The sequence below is a fragment of the Aegilops tauschii genome, chromosome 7 (assembly GCF_002575655.3).
Source record: "Aegilops tauschii subsp. strangulata cultivar AL8/78 chromosome 7, Aet v6.0, whole genome shotgun sequence".
NCBI classification, from domain to species: Eukaryota; Viridiplantae; Streptophyta; class Magnoliopsida; order Poales; family Poaceae; genus Aegilops; species Aegilops tauschii.
The window spans coordinates 637,781,608-637,805,780 of NC_053041.3; the positions used below are offsets into that span (position 1 = coordinate 637,781,608).

Here is a 24,173-nt window from a genome sequence, read left to right on the forward strand (position 1 = left end):
TCCGCCCCATAATATAAGATCGTGTAATTTGCAAGCTAAAATTATTTTATATTATGGGACTGAGAGAGTATCTCCTAATTAATTACTAAACTGATCTCCCGTTTCATTTTATATATGTGATTATTATTAATTTTCTCTTGTGATTATAGAAGTTCTCGTACGTGCAAACTTCAAAAAATAAATTGAAAAGGGGAAACAAGTACTTTTTTGTCTCTCATCCCATACCTTTAAAGTTTTATCTGAAATTATGGTACAATGTTTTGAGATTTCACATAAAATGAAGTCTAGTGCAATTTAACATGAAATTGCAATTATTTTTCTCGTGCATCGTATGGACATACAATGTCATATTTTTATATTTTTTCAGATACCATGGACACGATCGAGAGGCCATACAATTTGCACGTACACGGTTGGTTATACGTACTAGTCTAAATAAAATGGCGGGCCAGCTTTTGTACAGCGACAGCCACATCCATCCATCTATATATCGTATGTATGTACTATGTCCTAACCAGACGAGACTAATTAAACAGCAACGTTAATTTCCATAGCTAGCTATCTTCTCCATTCTTCATCTAACCCGGCCGTCGCGTCGACCATGGCCGCCGCCGTTGCATTTGCCCACCTTCTCCTTTTCCTCGTCTTGGTGTCCCCTGCGGCCTGCTATTCTGCTAGTCCACCGTATCGCTGCGACTGGTGCCCTCGGCGGTCCACCGCCTCCCTCCTGCCTCCCGACGCCGCCGACGCCACCCTCACCGGCGCCGCGTGCGGGTACGGTGGCCTGGCGGCGGCGGCTGACCTTGCCGACGGGGGATTCCACATTGCGGCCGTGAGTGCTGGATTCTTCCGCCGCGGCCGGGCCTGCAGCGCATGCTACCAGCTGAGGTGCAGGGGCCGGAGCGCGTGCGCGAAGGACGGCGTCAAGGTCGTCGTCGTCGCCGACGTGCCGGAGACGAACAGCACAGGCAGGGGCGGGCGGTTCATGCTCAACAAGGAAGCCTTCGCCGCCTTGACTACTGCTCGTGGCGGTGGTCAGCTCGCGAGCTTGGTGGACGCGGCAGTCGACGTCGACTTCAGGAAGATACCTTGCGCCTACAAAGGCAAGAACCTGGCGGTGAGGGTGGAGGAGACGAGCAGCAGGGACAAGGGCCACCTCGCCGTCAGGTTCCTCTACCAGGGCGGCCAGACCGACATCGTCGCCGTCGAGGTGGCGCGGGCGGAAATTCCTCGTGCCACGATCCAGAGTGCCGCCGCGCCGTCGCCGGCAACATGGCAGTACATGACGCGGCGCGAGGGGTCGCCGGGGGTGTGGCACACGTCGCGCGTGCCAGCCGGCCCGCTGCGGCTCCGGCTCGTCGTGACCGCAGGCTCCGGCGGCAAGTGGCTTCGAACCGAGGGTGTAGTGCTCCCCGCGGAGTGGCAGGCCGGCGCGGTCTACGACACTGGGCTGCGCGTCACCGACGTCGCCGCAAGCACCTGCGGCGGCGCCTCCTGCTCCGCCTCCGGAGACGATGACGAGGAGGAGTAGGAGCTCAGATGACAAGCACGCTCCCATCCATCCAGGATCGTGGTGACCATGGTTCGTCGGAGCCGGCCTACACGCCACCGGCCGGCCGCCGGGAAGGTCGATGCTGCTGCATGCATGTACACCGTACACTACAGATATTGTGTGCGTGTTCCTGCATGCACCAAGAAGAAACGCAGAAAGGGACATAACAGCAGAAAAGACCCCCAAAGAAGGAAAATGTACAAAGATCGCCTCATCGCCTGATCTTCTTCACTCCGTGACGGGCGGCCGTTAACCACACTAGCAAGTTGCTGGTGCATATTATCAAGTATTTTGGTGGGCTAAAGATGATAGAGGCACACACTTCAGATCCTATCATTGTCATTGTACTCATGCATGGACTAGTACATGAGTGTGAGGTTGATCTATCGGCAGCTAGTCTAATCTCTACTGTCTCATCATAGGTATATCCCAGCCGGCCGGAGGGTTTTTAGGAATTTGGAGATGCCTTGCATCCGCTTATCAAGTGTGTTGTGTGCATTGCATGGCATTGTCTTACGCTTCTTTTCCGTCCTCCCTTCCCATCCCATTTTTTTAAACCACCCCCATATATTATTTAATTAAAAAACATTCATACAACCATCCGTTACAACTTTATCCACAGACGGCGGAACACTATTAAGAATCACACTATCAGACCTATTATCAAAACTAAACTTTGCAATCTCGTGCGCCATCTTATTGGCCCTTCTGTTAATCTTGGATATCTTAAAATTTATCATCACCCTGAAAATGCTCAATGCTTTCATCTTAAAATCAACTAGGGGAGACCAGCCCAAATAATCATTTTCAAGAAAACAAAGATGGGATGGGGATCTGTTTTATCCTCATCTCATCTTTATTCTCGGTTTTGACAAAATTTTCCATCTTTTTTTCTCCAAAACTGATTCAACTCCCCATGCTTGTCTCTTTAAATTTTGTGTGTGAGAAACTTTCAATCTATTCATCTTCAATCATGACAATACAAAGAACACCAGAGATAATGAAATTACAACCAAATTCATGGACTACCTAGGAACTAAGTACATGTGCCTCCATCACAGCGCACATGCAACACCTTTTCAATACTTCGCTTGCGCGGGGGGGGGGGGGGGGGGGGGGGGGGTGGGGGGGGTGCCTACGGAGCGTAACCCAAGATAGCGGTGAAGCTTAATCATCACAAGAAACTGCATCAATGTGCGGTTTCCAATTCATCACCGTATTTTGCATAAATGCATGTTAGATATATAATTATTATTGGACAATTAGTTTCTAATTGGCACATTGATTACACGCACTAGTAGATGATATGGGTACTAAACTTCTCCTGAATATCTAATTTTCAAATGGAGGGCCTCTCTCGTGATTTAAAATGTTGCCATGTTGTGTTGTGCTGCCATCCTTGCAATGGCCCAACATGTGCAACTATTGCTGACAAACACCTCTGTACAAGTTTGGGTTTGATATTTCTTATTCAGGGAAAAAAATTAAATCATCGGTCATTAGCAAACTGCTTCAAATGATGATTTGGTCGTCATCAAACTGTTTGAAATGATGATTTGGTACAATCAATCAGGGAGATCTGTTCTCCAACTGCCTTGCTAAGTTCATTTAAGCCAGTTTTTACAAGCGAGATTAGATATAATCATATAAGACGACATTATTATCATGGCAGGCACGTCGTACTTAGAATTGTCTATTTGTAGGCACATACATATGGCTATATTATATAATATATATAATGCTATGCCTATGGTACGTGCTTCATGATTCTGATTCCATCACGGCGCCATTGACCAATACACCAGAAACCGGCTAGCTAGTGCATATGAGTGGCCATCACACTTGACTTGAGATCACTGTCATTTTAGACGCATGCATGCATGGACACAGAGTGGGTGGGTGAGCTAAGAGATCGGGCTAATCATCACAAGAAACTGCAACTATGTGCGTAGCTGCTAAGCAATCATTGTGTTTGCATAATTGCGAGTCGACCAAATCCAACAACTGTGCACGCCTTCAATTTAGTAGTACCATATGAATATTTATAGCTTGAAGCATTCCATAGTTGTCCAAATTGCTGCTTTAAATATTGACGGATAGAATATGAAGCTGGGTTCAAATCTGCCAGGAGCAGTATCAATGCAGCCATAGTTGTATTATTTTCAAATAGATGACATACACCAACAAAATATGCGATTGCACACAGTTTCAGCGACAACATATTTAAAATCAGGGAGATTTTGTTCTCCAGCTGCATGCCTGAAAAATATAATTGCATTAGTACTATAGTTTCTAATTGGCACTTGGATTCTTGTTGATCCGTCCACTTCCAACTTTGATTGATTAGTTCGTTGTGTTTCAACTTGCAAGATCTTTCTCATGGCAGCTGTTGTAACTAAAGTTCAAAGTGATACGATGTCTCATTACAACCTTTAGCATTTGTGATGTGTCTCCCTCTGCATGCATGAATGTATAGTACACATAAATATTACAGTTAACTGACCAGCGATGACATGAAGGAACAAACACCGATCTCAAAGTAGGGACTAAGTGGTCTGAAATTTTCTTTTGGGTAAGTCAAGTTCCTGGACCTTTGGGTTAAGATCCAACATGATGTTTTTCTTTGTACTTGCTTAACCTTTCACCCTCCCTGAATCCCCTCCTCGCCTCTAGCTCCCCGCTCCGGCTCGTTCCTAGCTCTGCCTCGTCTGTGTCCTCGCGCCTCGTTGCCACTTGCCACGAAGCATGGCGCCACCAGACCGTCAAGAAAGGCCCCTCGTATGCGAGTGCATGATTGGAAATGATGTGGTTGCTCGCCTCTGAATTTAGCTTCAAATCACGGGAGTTGGAATATGCGGACGGCGAGCAGCACCATCAGTAAGGCCTTGAAGGAGACGAGCAGCGACAGATTCTGCTTCAGCGTGCGGAGCGCGGGTCGGATGCGCGCGTCAGCCACGCCACCGACGTAGAGCCCGTCATAGAACGAGTGGTGCAAGTCGAAGAAGATGGGCCGGTACGCAGCCACCTCGGCAACGCGGGCGATGGCCGACTGGGCCGCCGCACGGGCATGTCAAAGTGGCAGCACGGTGCGGCGAGGAGCCGACTCGTGGCAGTCGGTGAGGTGTACGTCCCGCCGCCTACGTAGAAGAAGCAGAGCGACTTGTCGAGCACCTGGATGTGGCTAGGGATGTAGTGGAGCGTGTTGAGCCGGACGTAGAGGCGCTGCGTGCCCCGACTGGTGGACAGTGAGGCCGAGATCACCGAGTATACCCTTGTGTGCTTTTTTGCCACGCACGAGACGAACTCGATTCCCATCTCTCGTCGCACGGCAGTCGACGGCGACCCTCCGGTGGCAGGCAACGGCGATGCTCCTCTACGCGCAGCGGGAAAGTGCTCGCGCCAGCTAGCCGACTGGCTGCAGCAACGTGCAGCGGCGGGGAGCAGCAGTAAAGGCGGCGGCGCCCAGGTCCATGCCAAGGCTGAACCCAGCGGGTAGCGGCGCCTAGGTGGAGCCGGGCAGGAAGCTCTCATCTGTTATCTGGGCGTTGAGGTGGCGCCCAGGTCGTATCCCGTCTTGCTTCGAGGCTGCCGTAGTTGGCCTGCTCACCACCGTCCACTACCTCTCTGGCAGCACGGATATGAAAGAACTCCGCGGCCATGAACGCCAACTGGAGCAGCATACTTGGTTGACTCATGTGTGTCGTGCGTGCTTGATTCATGCCGACGCGTGATGTGCATGCTTGATGTGTGTGTGTGTGTGCTCTGTGTGTGCTCAATAGCAATCAGCAATGGGAAGCACCAGCAAGTTGCGGTGGCAGCAGGCACTATCAAGGGCCGATGGCCGCAGGATGTCACGGGCTTTCTCCGACGTGAGTAGCCCATGTGATACGTCTCCAACGTATCTATTTTTTCAAACACTTTTGCTTTTATTTTGGACTCTAACTTGCATGATTTGAATGAAAATAACCTGGACTAACGTTGTTTTCAGCAGAATTGCCATAGTGTTATTTTTGTGCAGAAATAAAAGTTTTCGGAATGACCTGAAAATTTAAGGAGACACATTTTGGAATTAATAAAACATACTGGCGAAAGAATCAACATCAGGGGGCCCACACCCTATCCACGAGGGTGCAGGGCGCACGCCCCCTGCCTCGTGGGCCCCCTGGGATTCCACCGACCTCAACCCCAACTCCATATATTCACATTCGGGGAGAAAAAAATCAGAGAGAAGGATTTATCACGTTTTACAATACGGAGCCGCCGCCAAGTCCTAATCTTCCTCGGGAGGGCTGATCTGGAGTCCGTTCGGGGCTCCGGCGAGGGGAATCTGTCGCCATCGTCATCATCAACCTTCCTCCATCACCAATTTCATGATGCTCTCCGCCGTGGGTGAGTAATTCCATCGTAGGCTTGCTGGACGGTGATGGGTTGGATGAGATTTATCATGTAATCGAGTTAGTTTTGTTAGGGTTTGATCCATAGTATCCATTATATTCTGAGATTGATGTTGCTATGACTTTGCTGTGCTTAATGCTTGTCACTAGGGCCCGAGTGCCATGATTTCAGATCTGAACCTATTATGTTTTCATGAATATATGTGAGTTCTTGATCCTATCTTGCAAGTGAATAGTCACCTACTATGTGTTATGATCCGGCAACCCCGAAGTGACAATAATCGGGACCACTCCCGGTGATGACCGTAGTTTGAGGAGTTCATGTATTCACTAAGTGTTAATGCTTTGGTCCCGTACTCTATTAAAAGGAGGCATTAATATCCCTTAGTTTCCGATGTCATGCAAATTGTTTTCCATAAGCACGTACGACTATATTCGGAATACATGCCTACATTACATTGATGAACTGAAGCTAGTTATGTGTCATCCTATGTTATAACTGTTGCATGAGGAATCGCATCCGACATAATTATCCATCATTGATCCATTGCCTACGAGCTTTTCACATATTGATCTTTGCTTAGTTACTTTTCCGTTGCCACTGTTACGGTTGCTACAAAAACTGATACTGTTACTTTTGCCACGGTTACTGTTACTTCCATATTACTTTGCTACTAAATACTTTGCTGCAGATATTAAGTCTTTCAGGTGTGGTTGAATTGACAACTCAACTGCTAATACTTGAGAATATTCTTTCGCTCCCCTTGTGTCGAATCAATAAATTTAGATTGAATACTCTACCCTCGAAAACTATTGCGATTCCCTATACTTATGGGTTATCACCCTGCTCAAGGCGTCCCTTGCTGTCGCTCTGCACCTCGCCGTAGCTGATGGCCACGGACGAGCAGCAGAGGCGGAGTGCCGAGGCCGGGCTGCACCTGCACGCCGCGCCTTGAGCTGTCGTCCATCGGGGCCAGCCTCGGCTTCGAGCGTGGCGTCTGGCGCGGGCCAGCGCACAACTGAGTTGCTCGTAGGCGGCTGCGCTTCGGTGCATCACGGAGGCATACATCCACACGGTCGTCACGCAACGCGGCCTCCAGCTACTGCACCTGCGCACCGGCCTTCTCCTGCTCCTCTATCCGACCGATGTCCTTGGTGAGCCGTGACGGCTCCATGCGCGCGCTCCATGGACGCCGTGAACTGGAGGCTTTCTCCTTTGACGGACTCGAGCTCTGCCTGTGCCATGGCCAGCTTGGCTTCCGCCGCCTGCAGCGAAGGCGAGCTGTCGTGTCCGTGGAGTGGCCGAAGCCGTGGCGGAGCCGTTTGTCGCCAGGCGTCGAGGAACGCCGATGTAGATGGCGCGGGAGACCAGCGAGGGCGGCGGCGGTGATTTGAAGCTCGTCGTCAAAGGGAGAGGAGAGCGAGTTGGTTTGGTTCGACCGGCTCGGGTGGGATCTTTTAGTCTGTGGCCACTTCGCAAAAAAAACATCCACTGCCTGCTTATTCGCGCTATTTCGGCCACATGTCCAGTCCACGCCACGCTGTATCACTTGAACAGCGCCACCTAAGCGAATACGTAGAGCAAAGCATACAATGGACCATATGTGATCTCCTAGAGCAAGTTTGGTGACTGTATTTCGGGTATTTCTAACTACAGGGACTAAAGTGGCCACTGACGCAAGTTATAGGCCCTGTAGTGAAATTTTCTCTTTACATTAGTAGTGTTAACTGGAAGGATGGATACATGAAAGTGGGAAGCATATTTGGTTCATGCAAATATCAAATCCACATATAACCGTTCATGATTTCATGAATCGTGACTCAATTGGAAATGGACAGAGCAAATTCACGATAGACAAACATTTGTATGCAAATATAGATATCAAACAATACCCATAACAAAAATTTATTAGAAACCAACTAGCATTGTAGGGCTCATGACCTAGATCAAATGAGGATGATACTCGGGGTGAGGGGAGCGACTCCTGTGCTGGTTTCATTCCTAATGGAGACAACACGATGGACCGGAAGCCGATGTGCTGAATCCCATGGAGAGGACGGAGCGGCGAACTGGGAGACAATGGGGCGGCCGATCTGGTTGACAGCAAGATCGGCGGAGATGCGTGCGAGGCAACAAGAAAAGGGGATTTGGGCGGTGAGGTGGCTCGACGGCGAGGTCAGAGACAGGCAGGAGGTCGGCGGCGATGTCAACGAGGATGGGGTGCTGCAGCTGGCGGCGAGGATGGGGGGCCTGCGGCGAGGTCGGGGAAGGCTGATAGGGGCAATGCGAGCGAGTTACGGGCAGATGGTTAGCTCAAGACCGATGACAGGATTATTTTTTCTTCATATGGCCCAAAATCTGTGACCGTGAGATTCAAATAGAATCTACGACAGTTGATAGGTCTGACGAATCCTTCATATCAGACTATAGATAGTAACTGTTTCCCTATCATAATCCACTTACATGGAAAACGCCACCAGGCTAATTCCCACACTGACAAGAAACAGCGCAACCGGTAATGTTGCACCTGAGACGAAACCAGCCTCACTGCACCGCATGGGCCGCAAATAAATGGCGCCAGGACCACTTGCTACGTCTGTATCTCTTAATAATAACTTTAGTGTCCTTGGGCATACTGTTATCACCAAGATTCTCCACTCTTGGTAATGTTCTCACTCCATTCGCACCAGCTTCTTCAGCTGGATTATTGTCCATCACATTTTCTCTGCTGGACCCTTCACTCTCTTCCTTTGCACCAGTATTATCAGCAAGCTTATTGACTTCAGGGTCATGTACTGCATTGATCTCTATGAGACTCTCTTCGGTTAGCTTCTCAGAATCATCACCATTTATCTCCTTCAAACAAAAATCTTCTGTTCGCTTCTTTCTATCAATGCTCTCTTCTGTGGTCACGGTCACATGATTTGCACTAGTGCCTCCACCCTCCTCCTGGTATTCATCGTGCTTCACATCATTTTCTTTGTCCACCTTCCTTGCACTAATGTCTTTAGTGGTACTTTTTTCACTAGGATCCCTTCTTGGCACTGCTTTCACTCCCTTCACACCAGCTTCTTCAGACTGATTATTTTCCATCACATTCCCATGCTGGATGATTCACTTGCACTCATATCTGTGTGACTGTCATAGGTCAAGTTCGCCAGATTCATATCTGTGCTATTGACTTCAGTTAGCTTCTCAGCATCATCTCCATTTATCTCCTTCAAACAAGCATCTTCTGTTCGCTTCTTCCCATCAATGCTCTCTTCTGTTGTCACATTATTTGCACTAGTGCCTCCACTCTGCTTCTGGTATTCAACATGCTTCGAATCAAATTGTTTCTCCACCTTCTATGCACTATTGTCTTCGGTGCTACTCTTTTCACCAGGGTTCTTCATTCTTGGCACTGCTCTCACCCCCTTCACACTAGCTTTTTCAGACTGATTATTTTCCATCACATTTGCCATGCTGGATGCTTCACTTGCACTCATCTCTGTGTGACTGTCATAGGTCAATTTCGCTAGATTCATATATGTGCTGTTGACTTTGGTTTGTATCTCCTCACTAGCATCTTTAGTTTGTATCTTTCCATCAGGGTTACCTATGGTCTCTTCTACAGTCACATCGTTTGCTACTCCTCTCTGCTTCTGTTCTTCAACATGGTGCACATTAAATCCTTTCTGCAACTTCATTGCACTAATGTCTTCAATCATACTCTCCTTTCACCAAGAATCTCCTTCATCTCTTTAGTTGTACTCCTTCCATCTCCTTTGTCCACATTATTTGCACTAATGTAATCATCTGCAAATAATTCATTGTGCAACATCAGGAAAATGTCTACAGTAACTGTGTGACAAAGTTTTAAGTAGTTTTATTACTTGTGAATAAGGAGTGGTTGCTATAATTTTGGTTGCATGCAAGCAGTTGACATACATTTATTGCCATCAACCGTTCCATGCTAGATGTGCACGTGGGATTAAGTGGCACGTGGAAGGGCGCAATGTCAGTAAACTTTTTGTAGCTAAAAAATGTGTATACAAATAACAACAACACTGAAAAACTCAACATTGAAAAGAAACTTCACATTCAAATCAAGCACTTCAGGCTATTACACATTATGCGAGTGAATTACTGACTTTTTTTAACTTTTAAGTTTTCCTAAGGTGTCATATCACTTTCACAAACAATACGACTGATGGAAAATGAACAATGATACAAACTTATTCAGGAAAGACTGGTTAAAACTTGTTTATATTCAGCACCCATTTGAAAGAAATAACATACAACCGAAACAATAATCACTCTCTTGTACCAGAAACACAAACTAAAGGTTAAAACCTCACCTGACATTGGAGATGTAGATTCATCTTGCTTCATTTCGTTTCCGGCTGGCACAAATTTCATTTTTGTTGGTACTGGACTTGATGACATGTCAATCACACCTGTACTATCCTCAAGAGCTTGCCTCTCTTATCAAGCAATGAAATTTCATCATAGTTTTGGACTTCTTTTCACTGAGAAAGACAACATCTCTGTAGACTAGCCATGTATCGATCTCCTTTATCACGTCTTCATATCTGGATGCATCCTTTTTTATCTTTGAGTACTCGTCTGGTGAGACCATCTGAATGAAACAGTGCATTGCTAAAAATGATAGTTTTCCAGAATGTAAAAAGAACCCATTTACGAAATATTATGTTTCACCTTTGCGTATTTAGGTATTTTGTCAGGATGACATATCATCACCGCAGCTGTTGCAAGTTTGATTGAGCACCAGTCCTTACTGTCAATGTCTGATATACTCTTAAGAGATTCACCAACAAGTTTAAAGAATGCAGAGTGCTTCTTTAATGCTAAATCAGTACGATGGATAATGCCAGCCTGCTGAGCAACATGCACATTAACCTGGAAAAAAGGGAACATTCATTCATCACTTACAGGAACACATGAAAATGCACAAATTCAAGAAACGCGCTTTGTAAACGACTGTGATTCTCAAATGTATACAGTATGTGTAGAAAGAATGTTTTACCCAGTGACAATAAAGTGAATATGCGCACAATCAAACAGAAGGACTAACATTTGCATGACAAGCAGACGATCAGAACCACTGCATGTGAGACATAAGCAAGAACAAGCAGTAAGCTCACCATCTCTGGGTTCATATCAATTTTATACTGAATTAAGAACCGCTCAAGTCCTTTGCTGATGGGGACACAATCCTTCTCAGTCAGCTTTGTTTTTTCTTGAGGCACTAAAAATTGCATGTTATTCTTCAGACCCCACATCACCTCCTCTACATTTTGATCATACAGACAGGTGATTTCCTGAAAAATCAAAACGGTCAACTAGATGGCATGTAGAGGTATACACATGCCAAAGCTTACGATCACACATACCATCTTCCTTTCAATTATCATTTTATATTCAGCCCTTCCAACAGCTAGTTTCTCCTCAGAGTCGCACCACTTCTTCAGCATATTGATCAGATCAACATGAATAACCCCCGTTTCAAGGTTAATAGCAGTAGACTTGTTCTCAAACCTTATAAATTCTTTAAGCCAGATGACCTGCAAAAGAAATACATAAGGACAAGCTTGTTTAGAAGGGAAAAACAACTTGTCAAATGTGTTGAAACCTACAGGCATAATATCACTAATTTCTACTCCCTCCGTTCCAAAGTAAGTGTATTGGTTTTAGTTCAAATTTATACAACGACGCTTATTTTGGAACGGAGGGAGTACATACTATCTTTCTATAGTAAATTCCTATATAATGTATGTTAGGTATGGATGGATGAGCCTAACATGGCACTACTGCCAATAGCCCTGCTTTAGGTTGTTTTCAAAATAATATGCTCTAGATTAACACAAGAACAGGCTGAGAGCAAGAATGGATAAAAAAAGACTAAAGCAACACTGCATCTTTACATTTGAGAGATACCCCACCAAACTACCTCTGCTTTCTTCGACTACTGAGACACATTGTATCATGCACTAATCGATTTCTAAAATATCTCCTAGCAGATGTCCAGCCGATGAAGATGGTGCAAAATTGTCTGCCAGAATAGAACAAGATGAGGAAGATTGAACCAGACCAGAAAAGAAGATGACAGATCGGCTTTATTTTATGGGTTTGGGGTCAAGGTAAATCCCAGATAAAGTCATCCTGACAACATGCTAAACTTTTAAACTGTGGTATCCACTGATATATGAAGCCCAAGGAGCAATGCACATATACTATTAGAGAAGAGACAAAAGCCTAAACTACCGTGGAATACTACCAAACACCCTCTCCCCCCAAATAAACAAATACAAATACATTGTTCAGGGACTGCCCTTATCCCATTAGGATATTACCCTTACAGATTCAGGTGGCACCCTAATGCATACTGATACCACAGCTGACACGCCTTTAGCTAGTTCCTGGGAATATTTTTCTATTTTGAGTGTTTTTTAAAACGTAATAAGCTCAATGATACCAAATAGCTTATTGAATTAAGTGCTAACTTTCTTGTTGTTCCAAAATTCAGCAATAACTAATGAATAATGAGTTCAAGTTCAAATTCCAACCCCTGGTTGCAAAAACATGAAGATTCAAAATCAGGAAGGGTGAATATTGCAGTAAATTTTGCAATCATTACTCCTTTCAGATTGGAAACAAGCTGCAGAAGAAAAACAGGCAACAAGAGTAACGAAATGAAAATGGTGAGGACTGTGGGACTACTAACATTGTGTAGCCACAGTTTATCCACGAAGTATGACCAGATGTCCTGCATAATATGATATAAAGAAATGATTAGTGGGTGGCCTTGGATTTTTAAGCTATGACAAAAGACAAGATTCGTGCAATGAGCAAAGAAAACCCAAACAAGCAAAGTACCTCATTATCTTTCTTCAGGTAGGTCCCATCAAATGAGAAAATTCCGAAACCAGAAGGTGTCTCCAATAGCAGCCTAATTACTCCAACAGTCCTCGCAATGTCTCCTGCAGAGAAATTATCAAACATAAGTAAGCCGGATTACATGGACCCTCAGCCCAATCACTAATGGCCGATGCCAACAACCAGTCAGGACTGAGGATGTAGTGTCAAGGAAGAAACAGAAGTCACTACACGATAGAATACGAATCCTAGCAATCGGTTTTTTGAGCGGCGGGGAAATCAACTCGCCAAAACTCCTCCTCGCCGCCAGTGTACATATTTCTCCAGCAAGGTCGAGTGGTACTTTGGAAAGGCTCACCTTTGAGGTGGAGCCTCGGCGGAGGTGCTGGTGGGTGCGGCAAGCCTGGACGACGGCGCTTTCCCTTTAATGGTATTATTCTTCGCCCCATCGTGCGCGAGTGAGAGGGTTCAGGGTTGCGGTTGGGAGGAGAGATCGAAAGAGTCGAGTTGACACGGGGAGGCGTAGTTCATGTGCTCGGGCGGCGGTGGCCGTGCGCTCAGAGCAGGGGAGTTTCAGGTATGTGGCGGCTCCGATCGGCTCGCCGGCGATGGGGCGGGAAGCCGGAGGCCGGAATCAGAGATGGTAGCAGCGGGGAACGGTAGGGAGGAACCCTAGCGGAAGTTTTGTTGTTCGGACGGGGCGAGGAGGCTAGCTAATAAGGAGCCAACTCGCTCCGAGGACGCTCCCCCGATTTGGAGCTTCGTTGGCCGTCGGATCTGTATTTTGGCACGTCTGAGCCATCGGATCTTCACAGCGGTTAAAACTAATTTTTACCTCGTTGTCGTTTTCATTGTCCAATGATGGGTGGGCTCGCGCGGCACGCTGGTTGGCTGGGTTGCCTGTTTTCGTGTGCAGGGTGTTTTGCCCAATCCGCACCGCGCGGTCCGCACCGAATCCCCGGTCTCCCCAGGCCCCAGCCCCCACCGGACAAACCCTAGCCTCACCAAGCCCCACATCCCGCACTCCTCCCTCCTCCTCCATGAAGCCGGCGAACTCGACGTGGCCGCCGGTTGGCCGGTCCGGCGCAACTACGTATGCTTCTCGCGTTGCACGCAAGACGAAGAAAATGAAAATGCAGCTGCAGCCTAGCTTTCGTGCACACGAGGACAGCCATGAACACATCGGCACATTCATCGTGCACGTCGCAATCTGGAAGACACGATGCTTGACTCCGGTGACCTACGAGACTTACGGCCAGCCCACGGGCACATGATTGAAATCCTCTCGTGATCCCGTCCAACCGGTAGCCAGTTAATTAGTTTAAGACTTTATTAAGACAATTAATTCTTGGCGCGCATGTGGAGTTGAAAAGATCCTTTGCTTCGATAGGACCTTCTTCATGCCCCCCACGTAGGTGTAGGTCCGTCTCCATGCCGCTCCATCACGCTTAAACTTAAGAGAGCCTTCGGCCACACATCTCCTCATCTCAAATCTCAATCCCATTCTCAGCCGCGTTACCCATCCATCCATCCATCTTCACGGCGGACCATGGCAAACAACAGTAAATACAACAGTAAACACTAGTAAACAACCATGGCGCGCGGCTCCATCGCGCTTATGTTTCAACTTGCAAGCTCTTTCTCATGGCAATTGTTTTAAGTAATGTTCGAAGCGATTTGTTGTCTTATTCCAACCTTTATCATGGGTCTCCTCTGCATGCATGTATGCATAGTAACACGTAAATATCTATATCTATCTATCTATCTATCTATATCTATCTATCTATCTATCTATACTTATATATATATATACTTATACTAATCATGGACTTCCAAGAAATTCCCACGTTAATCAGAAAAAATAAGAAAAACAGAAGCCGTTGATTTGCTGGGTCCGAATTATAATGGTTGAGATCTAATCTTTAACCGGTTAAAAACTAAAAAAAGAAATCGTACATTAGTGGGGCCTAATTATAAAACTAAAAAAAGAAATCATACATTAGTGGGGCCTAATTATAATGGTTCAAGTCTAATTTGTTTCAGGGGAGAGAAGGAAAATAGAAAGCTACGTGAGCTGCTGAGAAGATCAAATCATATATTAAACAAATTAGATGGCCCAGTTGTGTAATATATGGAGCGGCATAAAAGATCCACTAACAGAAACGTGTCCTATTGGGATTCTAATCCACTAACACAAACTTGTCCTATTAGGATTCTAATTCTTTCATGGCTTCATGGCCTATACGTGACGTGACAAGGAGATAAAACCATTTTGAAAAGGAATTAGATGGCCCAGTTGCGCAACATATCAAGATTTACTTTTAACTGTCGGATGCAGCAGCAGATTTCCCCTGGTCTCTTTCAGCCTCCTGTTCTTTCCTCTGCCCTCGCCTAATCTCCAGCCCAAAGCCAGTTCTCCACCACCTCCCAGTGTGTCACGTCGAGCGGCCGCTGTGGCAAGCAGGGGCCCTCCTCCGATTTAGATCCATGATGTATGGAAAATAGCACGCTCTAGAATCGGCAGCAATCTAATAAATATATTTTGAGGTAAGTGAAGCATATACAATCATTGTTCAATTTGAGGTCTGGAAGAAGAAAATACGGTGGTGGCCATCAGCGCTCCGGCGACACAGTTTTTCGCCATCTCTGTACAAGGTCTTCATCCACCTCTCATGTGAGTAGTGCCCTAATTCCCATCTTCCTGATCCATTATTTATCCGTTTGATTCACAACCGAATCCGCAGGTTCATAGTGTCTCATCGGGACGAATTGGTAGTAGATTGTTCATCGTGCTGTTCCTTGGCCATGAGATCTCAAGAGCAAGGTTTTTCTTTTGTGCATGTTGCAGCACATAGGAAGCACTAGGTAATCAGTTAATTCGTAGATGTGTTCTCTTCTACATTTTTGCACATCAAATCTCTTTGGTTTTCACGTGCAATATTTTCTATGGAGTGCCTACGTTCATCTGGAATTCTTGGAGCATGATGAGCTTCCAGCCATTCGATCGCATGCTGCGGGCATGTGCTCGCGTTCATGATGGAAACAACGTCCATGAGGTAGGCTCTCGGCACAGTAGAATAAATGTTTGCAACGTAACCTTTTCTCTTGCCAGTTCCAATCATCCCTCTCCTCGGTTTAGTCATTTCCCTGCTGGACCTGCTCGCCATGTCTTCCAGATAATGTTTAGAGAAATAGCTATACGTGGGTACTTCTTATCAGATGATTCAGGTCCTTTGAATCAAATAATATATCCTTTGAATCAATGCTGAAGGTCCTGAAGTTAATTTAGGATACGGTGAATTACATGGTATGGTATCAAAGAAACAGTAGGTACTATTGTGCTGCTAGGTATGAGCTATATCGATCCACAGAAATGAAAAAGTGCTATATCAAATGCAGATTTTTATTGCCGCAAAGTAAAGTTTATAGATTTTGTGTACTCATTAAGTAAGAAAACCTATTCTGTTGTATGCAGATTAAACAGTACTGAACACTGTTGTCTTATGTTTTGTGCTACAAGTTTGGTGCACGTAAGTCCCTAGCTCTCTGGATACTACGTTAGCACGTAGAGAATTATTAATGTTTCTTCTTGCACCACTCACATGGTTGAACAAGTAATATTTATATTTTTTCTGAACAACTGTGCCTGAATGAATTCGGATGTTGGCTTTGAAGGAACGGTCGAGAGCAAGCAGCAGCAAGACCAGTTAGTTTCTCTCCTTTTATACTTGCATCTGATTTGTTCTTCTCATAAATGTTTCATGTATATTATCAACTGGTGAAAATTCAATAATATAATGCACATTTTCATATCCCTACAAAGAGAGAAATCCAAAAGAGGTACTTTTGATGTAAATTAAGGTTGTCAACTCCTTTTCATTCTACATATATGCATTATTTTGTTTCACAAATAAAACCATAGCTCGAAGCCAATTTAAAAAGACCAATTCTCTCTATTGAAGGAGACTACAAAAGGACTGATGAAAATGTAAGAAGTAACTAAACTATATAATAATGTAGAAACTTAACTAGAGCAATGCCCGTGTGTTGCAACGGGATATAAAAATTCTAGTACATTAGCTTGTGATTTATCTGTCAATACTAATGCGATTATGTAAATAAATGTTCATCAAATTTTGACCATGAATTACCTTATATTTTGATTAGAAATTTGGTAAGTAGATTAAAGTGGAATTGGTTCAGAAGGTAAGTAAATTAAGATGATTGATTATCATATACATGGAAGGTTGGACGAAGAGACGATAGGAAGAAAAGTGAAATGGCAACCTTACGTTCTTTTTAATAAGTAGTAGAGATGTGTGTAAGCTTTATTTGTCATGGAGACTTCGATATTTTCATACTTACCATGAAAAAACTAGCACCGCCCAAGGCCTAATTTTCAGGCCTAAGCATACAACATAGATAAGTGATTTGCATCCAATAACAACCTACAAAAACGTTTGAAAACGAAGTTCTAATTAAAATCGATTTGGAAATCAATAATTTTATTACATATGTAGATGACTATGCATCTATGCAGAAACAACCAATTAGAGAAAAATGATCTACTAAATTATCATAATATGATATATGATCATAAAGTATATGTTGTCCATAGTATCACATATAAGTAGACGGTTTAAGATATTGTGATTTAATGTTGAACAAGTATGTGATATTTTTATGTTTAAATTTCAAGATAAATTCTATAAAAAAGTTGTAATATGTGAGTATATATTTGAGCCAGTTCTAGGACAAATTGTCAAGGACACAACATGGATACGGTTACTTTTAAAGCATTAAGTTACTATTCTGCAATAAAAGACATTAGATCCACATCTGAACTCTACTAAGTAGTCTAAACAGTCCAAAAATTTATCAATTATTAACTTTACATAGTTTAGCCCGTGCGAATGCACGGGTTGACGACTAGTGATAATTAACTGGCCATCGATGCCATGAAGGAACAATTACCAATCTCATATGTGGACTAGGGTCTGTTTGACACTACTCTGGTCCAAAATCAGCTTCACTCCATCAAATCCAGGTTGGAGCAGTTTTATACAGGAGTTGCAGCCCCACCAAAGAGCATTTTATCATGTTTGGCTTTCAGCTAGCTGCAGCTTCAAAAATGGAAAATTTGGTGGAAGAAACAAAGGAGTATCCACTTACTGGTGGCAGTGATGGGTAATTTACCCTCAACTCCAGTTTATAGAGTTTTCGAAGCACCCCATAAATAACTTCACATAAAACAGGGAGTTCTTTTTTTGAAAAGGAGGATAGCCCCGGCCTCTGCGTAAGAATGATGCATGTAGCCATTTTGTATAACAAAAGTAGAAAAACAAAGTCTGAGATCCAGTACTGGCTCACAATCGTAGCCAAGGCAAACTAAATAAAGTAGAAAGTGCCACATCCCGGAACTTCACAAAAAACAGGGAGCTGTACCCATAAAGAACTTCACAGAAAACAGGGAGTTGTACCCATAAAAAACTTCACAGAAAACAGGGAGTTGTACCCAAAATTCTAGTTTTTTTTATGGAGCGACATTTCGTGGAGCTTCCACGTTTGGTTTGAGTTTTATAGAGCGGAGTTGAATTTTACGGAGCGGAGCATTCTCAAACATTGCCCTAAATCACTAGTTGTTGGTCTAGACCCTTTTGTGAGAGAGTAGCTTCGTGTTGCCACGGTGTTGGTGTTTGCATGTGTGCGTTATTGTAACTTCCTTGCCATGATGTTCGCATCTACGCGTGGCTCTTGTACATATTCTCTGCCTTCTATAAAGAGATGATAGCGTACTCTAAAGAAAACATGACCTAAATCTTAGTCACCTAAAATTTTATTTCGGATAGGTCAATTTTGTGGACCATTTGATTAAGATACAACGGGCCGCTCTCTAGTTTTTTCCTTCAGCTTTCATCTTCCTTAAATGGTTCTTCTTCACTCCTCGCCTCCAGTTCGCTCTGCCTCGTTCCTGGCTCGGCCTCGGAGTTCAGTCTCGCATTCTTCTTTTTTCATCAAAATAATGAAGGAACAAAAATGTACACGCTCCACTGTGGACTTTGTATTGAGACTATTCCTTATTAATTGAGAGAAACCATGTGCATGCATGCACACGTACGTGTTGATGAGGTTATGTAGTACTGGGGCTCCATTATTCCGGAGTAATGCATCCACTAGGAGGACAATGTCATGGTCATGGCCAACCTTTCTTTCCTGGCTGTGTAACGTGAGGGGTTCACCGGCAGTTTTTCTGCTGGGTGATATGGACTTTTGGAACTTGAAAACAAACAAAGTTACCTAACTTGTTTCCCTTTGCTTGAATTGCTTCGTCTTTATCATAAGAAGAAGCTGGTTGCATCGACCGATCAATGGAAATCGAAAGGTGCCTATAATTAACCTGGTCTGGAAAGGAAAATGTATCTGGCTAGCTAGTGGGTGAGCAAGTCCCGTGGCCGTCGCCGTCGCCCTGGCCGGCGGGTCGAAATCCCAAGATCCCTTCCTGCCCGCTCGATCTTCTTCTTCCACGACGGTGCCCCCACCCGCAACTCAATTGGCAGCTACTGTACTAGAAAACTCTTCATACTTGAGCCCGTGACCCCGTGTGCCCGTAAGTAGGTGCGGTGCACACCACCACTCACATGGCGCAACAAGACGTCAAGGCAGGCTCCTCCCGTATGTGCATGATTGGCAATGCCATGGTTGCTCGCCTGTGGATTTCGCTTCTAATCACGGGAGAAGGAATATGCAGAGCGCATGCAGCCGGCGCGCGACACCAGCCGCTCGGCCAGTCCGGCGCGACGTACACATGCTTCTCGCGTTGCACGCAAGACGATGAAATGGGCCGGGGTGTGGGTGCAGCTCAGCTTTCGTACAAGGACAGCCATGAACACACCGGTCCATCCATGGTGCACGTCGCAATCTGCCAGACACGACGCTTGGCTCCGGCGACCTACGAGACGTACGGCCAGCGCACGGGCAGCTGAAATCCTCTCGTGATCCCCTCTAACCGGTAGCCAGTTAATTAGTTTAAGACTTTATTAAGACAATTAAGTAATTCTTGGCGCGCATGTGGAGTTGAAAAGATCCTTTGCTTCGTATGATCTTGAGTTATTTACCCAAAACCATCAAGCACTTGGAGTTAGGGTAACAACTCGGTACCAGATTTTAGCTAGGCCATAAAAAAAAAATCAAAACTACGCCTAATCTGTAACGGAGAGCACTGATTGTCTGATTTGCTAGGGAAAACAGCAAAACTGACAGGTTGGGCCCACCTGTCGGGCTGACTTGGCATGCCTATGTGGACAAATACGTCGAGGTGGACATGGGACCCACATGTCATTTACTCAGTGCCTCCTTTTTTCATTTTTCTTTTTTATTCCACCTCCTTTTTCGTATGGGCATTTCGTCAAATAGGTTCTGGACGGCACTTGTCTCCTGGCAGAACCAGCGACACCATGGAGAAGCTCCGTGCCGGTCAACAGGAGTCGCCGGCTGCGGCGGCGCCGCCACACGCGGCGTGCTTTCAATGTCGGTTGTGCGCATCAACGTGGTCCTTCCCCCTCCGCTGCATCGACCTCGCCGCAGTCACCATCCTGCCACCGGCCACCGTTGTGCGCCCACGCGCCCGAGCTCCGGTAGGTGTGGTGTCGGGGGTCTTGGGGAGCGACGGAAGCTCGTCCGCCTCCCCATGGAGCACCGGCGGGGCAGGCGTGGAGCAGCCATGGAGCGCCAACGTGGTGGGTGCTCTTGCGCCGGGATAGGAGGAGGCCCGCGGATCCGCCGGCGATGGCAACGACGACGCAAGGTCGCCCGCGCCCAGAGCAAGCTCGCCGCCGGGATGCTTGCCTCCGTATGGTCCACCTCTATCCGACGCAGCGACCTTGCCGCTGTCAACATCGTGCCACCGGCCATCGTTGTGAGCCCGCACGCCCGAGCTGAGGGAGGCGGCGTCGGGGATCATCGGGGCGGCCGCAGCTTGTCTGCCTCTCCATGGAGTGCCGGCGAGGGAGAGGGAGATAGGTGGCCGCCGCCACTAGGGCCAGGAGAGAGGGGGGGAGGACGGCGGTGTACTCGCCGGAGCAAAGAGAGATGTGGCGTGGAAGAGAAATCCATATATGAGGAATAAAAATGAAAGGGGGAAACTATGTGACGCTGACAGATGGGTCCCCCGTCCATGTCAGATTTTTTGCCCACATAGGCATGCCAACTCAGCCTGACAGGTGGCCCCAACCTGTCAATTTTGCTGTTTTCTCGAGCAAATCAGACAATACGTGCTCTTCGTTACAGATTAGGCATAATTTCGATGGTTTTTTGTGGCCTGGCTAAAATCTGATACCAAGTTGTTACCATAGCCCCAAGTGTGGTGGTTTTGGGTAAATAACTCTATGCTCTTCTTCATGCCCCCCACGTAGGTGTAGCTCCGTCTCCATGCCGCTCTATCGCGCTTAAACTTAAAGAGAGATCCTTTAGCCACACACCTCCTCATCTCAATCTCATTCTCAGCCGCGTTACCGAGAAATACCGAACAAATTTTGGACGAAATTTATAATCGAATTTTGAATTAAGATTCTTTTAAATAGATATAAAAACATCTTGAACTAATATTATTCATAAAAGAGGTAGTTGCTCAGTGGAACGTGAACTACGTGGGCGCTAGCCATGTTCTATTCTTTTGGTCCTCATTTTTTCACGTTTTCTACTTACCTACTGAAAAATAAACAAAAAAAGTGCAAAAAAAGGACTCGAACCAGCTACCTCTTGCACAAGGACAATAGATGGTTACCGCTGAGAGTTGCTTTTTGGCACACGGGAGCGCGTGCTCCTGGTTTTTAAAATGTTTTTTATATGTATATTTAGATGTCCAAAAATTCAAAACAAAAATTTGACACGTACATCTCGATATTCTACATTCTCACAAAGTCATTTCGTGAAAAACCGACAAGTGATGTGTCGCGTGTGAAAAAGACAAAATCTGATGTTAAAAAGTGCTTTTCACGAGACATCTTTTTGTCTTTTTTACACAAGCCACAAAAAATGTTGGTTTTCTCTGAAACTTAATGTGCACACATATAATGTCGAGATGTATGCACCATCTTTTTGTTTGAATTTTTTCACACTGAAATATTTTTTCCTGTGACATAAGCGCGCGCTCCCATGTGCCAAAGCGAATTTCTGGTTACCGCTATGCTACACTAAAGTTGTTGATTTGTTTAAGAGACTATGTTAATTTAATATACTTTGAGCATTTAAATTCAAAATATTCAAAAAGTTTGGATTTTTTTGCTCGGGATAGGTATTTCTCGTGGGGCGGCGACAAACGCGGGTACCGCCCGGTATCCGAATTTATCATGCGGTACCCAAAACCTTGATGAAGAGAGCCATGGAGTTATATGCACAAATTTGTAGCAAAAGACATGAGAGAGATGAGGTCGGGAGAGAGCATAGATGATTGACTTGGCATGGCAGATTGTAAGATCTAACCTGAGGGTCGTTCGTCTTTTGGCAATTGGTGCTCCTTTCCTATCCCAAGGATGTTTGTGTCTAGGCATGGAGCCGTGGGGGAGTGCTGGTAGAAGGCGTCACGCCATGGGCTAGGCCTCTGAGATCGCTGACGGGGAGCTATAGACGATGAAGAACTCCCATCGTATCGGTAGAGAGGACGGTCGCCGCTGAGGAGGGTTGGGCTTCTGAGATCGTGATTTCTTTTTTTCCTTTGCTGACCTAGAGAATAGAGGAAGAAGAGTCGTGAGATGTGAGATATTCGAAAGGGGGCCTATAGAAAGGAAAGAGTCGTGAGAGATTGGGAGAGGCTGAGCAATGGACGTGGTAATTTTTAGGCAGTAATTACATTATAAAAAGTTGTACCGTAATAACTGGTATAGGTATAGATTGAGAAATGTTTTTTTATTTTCCTATTTTTATTTCTTTTTGGCTCAGGATTTTATGATTGGATCTACACCGTAATAACCCAGTCCCACACCAAATGAACAGCTCGTAAAATCTAATTTACATGTGAATTTCTGGGGAGTCTAGAATTAGTATAGGTATAGATATAGATAGATAGACTAGTAGATGATATGGGTGGTTCTCGACTAAACACATGCTCGTGCTGAATTTCTAATTGTTGATGCCCTGGTTCAAATGGAGAGCCCCTCTTTGTGATATACAATGTTGCCATGCTGCGTGCCTGTTGTGTTGTGATGTGCAAGTGCACATCCTTGCATTGGTCCAGCTTGTGCAACTATTGCTGACACACCCTTTTGTGCAATTTGGGTTTGATATTCTTATTCAAGGACCAAATCTCTTGGGACAAATTGAAACCATTGTCGCTATCTGCTTCAACTGACGATTTGGTCGTTATCAAACTGCTTGATATGATGATTTGTTATAATCAATCACGGAGATATGTTCTCCAACTGGCCATAGCAAGATTAGGTGTGGACAGCACCATTATCATGGCAGGCACGTCGTACTTAGACTTGCAGATCATATCTATTTATCAACACATACATGTGGCTGTATATAATATCCTCTCTCCGTTCCAAAATAAGTGTCGTGATTTTAGTATTTGAACTAAAACCAAGACACTTATTTTAAAACGGGATCGTATATGTGATGCCATATAGTATGTGTGAACGGTGTGTCTCCCTGATTCCGATTCCATCATGGCGGCCATTGACCAATACACTAGAAACCGGCTAGGTAGTGCATATTAGTGGCCATCACACTTGACTTGGAGATAACTGACATTGTGTACTCATGCATGCTAGGACGCAAAGTGGGTGGGTAAAGCTGAGAGATCGGGCTAATCATCACAAGGAACTGCAACTATATATGTGTGTAGCTGCTAATCAATCAATGTGTTTGCATAACTGTGTATCATCGATCCAATCCAATCCAACAATTATGTACACTTGCACTTTAGTAGTACTATGAATATTCATGGATTGGAGCATTTCTTTAATTAGTTCATTTCAGCCTAGTTGTTGCTTTAAATATTAATGGATAGAATATGAAGCAGGGATCAAATCCGTCAGGAGCAATATCAATACAGTAGGGGCTGTATTATTTTCAGCGAGGTGCCATACTGGAATTGATTATGGCTGTTATCGCAAACAGTTTCAGCGACAATATAGTCAAAATCAGGGAGATTTAGTTCCCTAGCTGCATGTCTGAAACTTTTTATTGTATTACTACAAGTTTCTAGTTGGCACAGGATTCCTGTTGATCCGGCTACTTCCAACTTTGATTGATTAGTTCCTTCTGTTTCAACTTGCAAGATCTTTGTCATGGCAGTTGTTTTAACTAAAGTTGAAGCGATTGGTGTCCTATTCCAACCTTTATCATG

The 24,173-nt window shown here is 45.1% G+C and overlaps 2 protein-coding genes across 2 annotated transcripts; one reads left to right on the forward strand and one right to left on the reverse strand.

The window, feature by feature from the left end:
• Nucleotides 1-382: 382 nt before the first annotated feature.
• Nucleotides 383-1,883, forward strand: LOC109759645 (expansin-like A4). The gene has a single exon (XM_073503184.1). It carries the CDS (start codon nt 602-604, stop codon nt 1,529-1,531), a length of 930 nt encoding a protein of 309 aa, XP_073359285.1. The 5' UTR covers nt 383-601; the 3' UTR covers nt 1,532-1,883.
• Nucleotides 1,884-9,653: 7,770 nt separating this feature from the next.
• LOC120969213 (probable nucleolar protein 5-1) lies at nt 9,654-13,275 on the reverse strand. The gene is made up of 6 exons (XM_073504656.1): nt 13,185-13,275; nt 12,827-12,930; nt 11,344-11,514; nt 11,095-11,271; nt 10,729-10,849; nt 9,654-9,745 (listed from the first exon to the last, which is right to left on the reverse strand). The coding sequence occupies exons 1-6, from the start codon at nt 13,273-13,275 to the stop codon at nt 9,654-9,656; spliced, it is 756 nt and encodes a 251-aa protein (XP_073360757.1).
• Nucleotides 13,276-24,173: the final 10,898 nt, after the last annotated feature.